Here is a 2,224-nt window from a genome sequence, read left to right as displayed (position 1 = left end):
ATGGTATTAGAGCATGAGATCCTGAATTCAATCCTTGTCTCCTCCACTTTGTCTCCTATTTAAATTCCCATGTGTTGGGCCTCACCTATTAAAAGGTAGTTTTGGCCCACTTGTGAAAGAAGGTGTTACAAATATGTGGTTAAATGATTAAATTTACCATATCTCAATAGCTTAAACATTTGAGACAATCGGTAATTTAACAACAATAATCTATCCCAGGGATTTCTTAGAGAAAGAACTCAAACACACACATAAACCAAATATATGCCTTAAAATTACATTTCTGTGTGTATACGTGTGTAGTTTATGGCTTAAAATTGCATACGTTAAATCTTCATTGCCTTTCATACACGCTTAAATCGGTAATAATTTTTTCTTCCTACAAAAAGCTAGTAAAACCTGAAGCTTTAGCTAATATTTTCTTTTCTTCAACTTATATTATTTGTGAATATTATTGGAACCAGTTTTATAAGGAAACCCTATAGCAAAAAAAGATAAATGGGAAAAATGAAAAAGGTGGAGATAGCATGGAACAACATTAACTCTCCAGGGCCACTTAATAGGGAGCAATGAAAAGGGGAAAAGGAAAAGTTAAAAATAAATAAATAAATAAATCAGGTTATTACAAGATCCGAAAGAACATGAGTGGGGAGTAAATATCCTATTTTAAGGAGAGCAGCATTAAATAATTAGCCAATTTTAAATGATAGAATAAAATTCATGGATATCTCTTTCATAGCCAACACCAACTAATTTGTTGAGGATTCATGGCTAACCCAATATTAAACACATGTAAGATGGAGAGGAAATTTGAGAAAAGTGAGTGCAAATTCATACTTCGAAAAAGGTGATTCTCCAAGCTTCCTCAAGGCATAAACTCATAGACAAGTAGCCTCTGATCATCCTCAATGCAATAACCAATTAATTTAACCAAATTAGGGTGGAGAAGGTCACCGAGATAATTAACTTCAGCCTGCCATATGGAAAAGAATCAAAATTACCTTTTAAGTCATAGAAGTGAAGGTAACAAGCTACCCAAAGAAAAGTTGATAATGAATTCTCCTACCAGCCATTCTTTATGACCTTGTAGTCCATCATGGTTGAGGGTCTTTACTGCAACTGCAACCCCTGTTCCAGGTTTCACTGGAGCAGTTCTGTTCTCATTGATCCAACCCTTGAATACACAACCAAACCCACCCTCTCCAAGAAGACTCTCAGGTCTAAAATTCCTTGATGATGACTTAAGCTCATTAAAACTAAATTTTTGAAGTTGTGAAGCAACTTTCAATTCCTCAACCAAGTTGGGAGTTGATGGAGTACTTTCTGCAATGCTAGTTGTTGAGGATGACACAACAGGAGCAACTGGCTGGTCTTGGCTGGTATCATTTGTAGATTTACTCTCCGCTGATTCACAAACAGAAATGACACAATCATTTGGATCTAATTCAATCATAACCAGCTAAGCTATAAATAAAAGAATCTGCTAATCCTGAGCTCAGATAGACTGGAAGACGTACAATATACATGTACAAGGAGACAAGCCTCTAAATGCATGTAGATGCATACACATAGGTAGTTTGTTACTGTAAATAGAACGTGTATTGAATTTAAGGTAAAGCACCAATGTTGTGCTGTGATATAAGAAACCCTTGAAGCCTGAAGGAAGCTCCAAATAATAACTGAAACTGTGATTTAGCATGACTAGTAACCTGATGAAATACGAAATAATTTAAAGTCTAAACAATGCTCCAAAGCATGACTAGTAACATGACGAAAAATATTAGGTTCAAAAAAGTCCACATGGGTCTGCCAATACATAAGAACGTATAACACAATTCATTAAAAAGTTATAAATTTCATGGAAGCATGTTGAGAACTTGTCAACACTAGAAATGTGTCCACGTTGATCTGGGGATACATAAGAACGATATACGCGTTTGGTTAAAAAGTCATTACTTTCTTCAATGTCTAATTATGTAAATAAATTAATGCTCCATCAACACGATCTACACTTCATTACAAGGGCATCACTCTTCTACTTCACTTCAATATCAACAGGCACCAAACAGGTACAAATTAATGTAATATGATCGTAAACAGACTAACACAAAGAATCAATCAATATCTACAACTACATAAAACCATATAACAAGATTGATCATATTATGGAAACGAAGTAGACACAGAACATTTATTTAAAAGTAGAAAAAAAAAAAAAAAAAAG

At 34.3% G+C, this 2,224-nt stretch overlaps 1 protein-coding gene across 1 annotated transcript; it reads right to left on the bottom strand.

Annotated features, from left to right (window-relative positions):
• Nucleotides 1-14: 14 nt before the first annotated feature.
• Nucleotides 15-2,173, bottom strand: LOC112015785 (serine/threonine-protein kinase PBL34). The gene is made up of 2 exons (XM_024048217.2): nt 1,067-2,173; nt 15-973 (listed from the first exon to the last, which is right to left on the bottom strand). The coding sequence occupies exons 1-2, from the start codon at nt 1,451-1,453 to the stop codon at nt 866-868; spliced, it is 495 nt and encodes a 164-aa protein (XP_023903985.1). The 5' UTR covers nt 1,454-2,173; the 3' UTR covers nt 15-865.
• Between the last annotated feature and the right edge of the window lie 51 nt (nt 2,174-2,224).

This window comes from Quercus suber, unplaced genomic scaffold, assembly GCF_002906115.3.
Source record: "Quercus suber isolate HL8 unplaced genomic scaffold, Cork oak 2.0 scaffold_1927, whole genome shotgun sequence".
NCBI lineage: Eukaryota > Viridiplantae > Streptophyta > Magnoliopsida > Fagales > Fagaceae > Quercus > Quercus suber.
The sequence above is the reverse complement of the archived record's forward strand: the minus strand, read 5'-3'. Positions and strand labels throughout refer to the sequence as shown.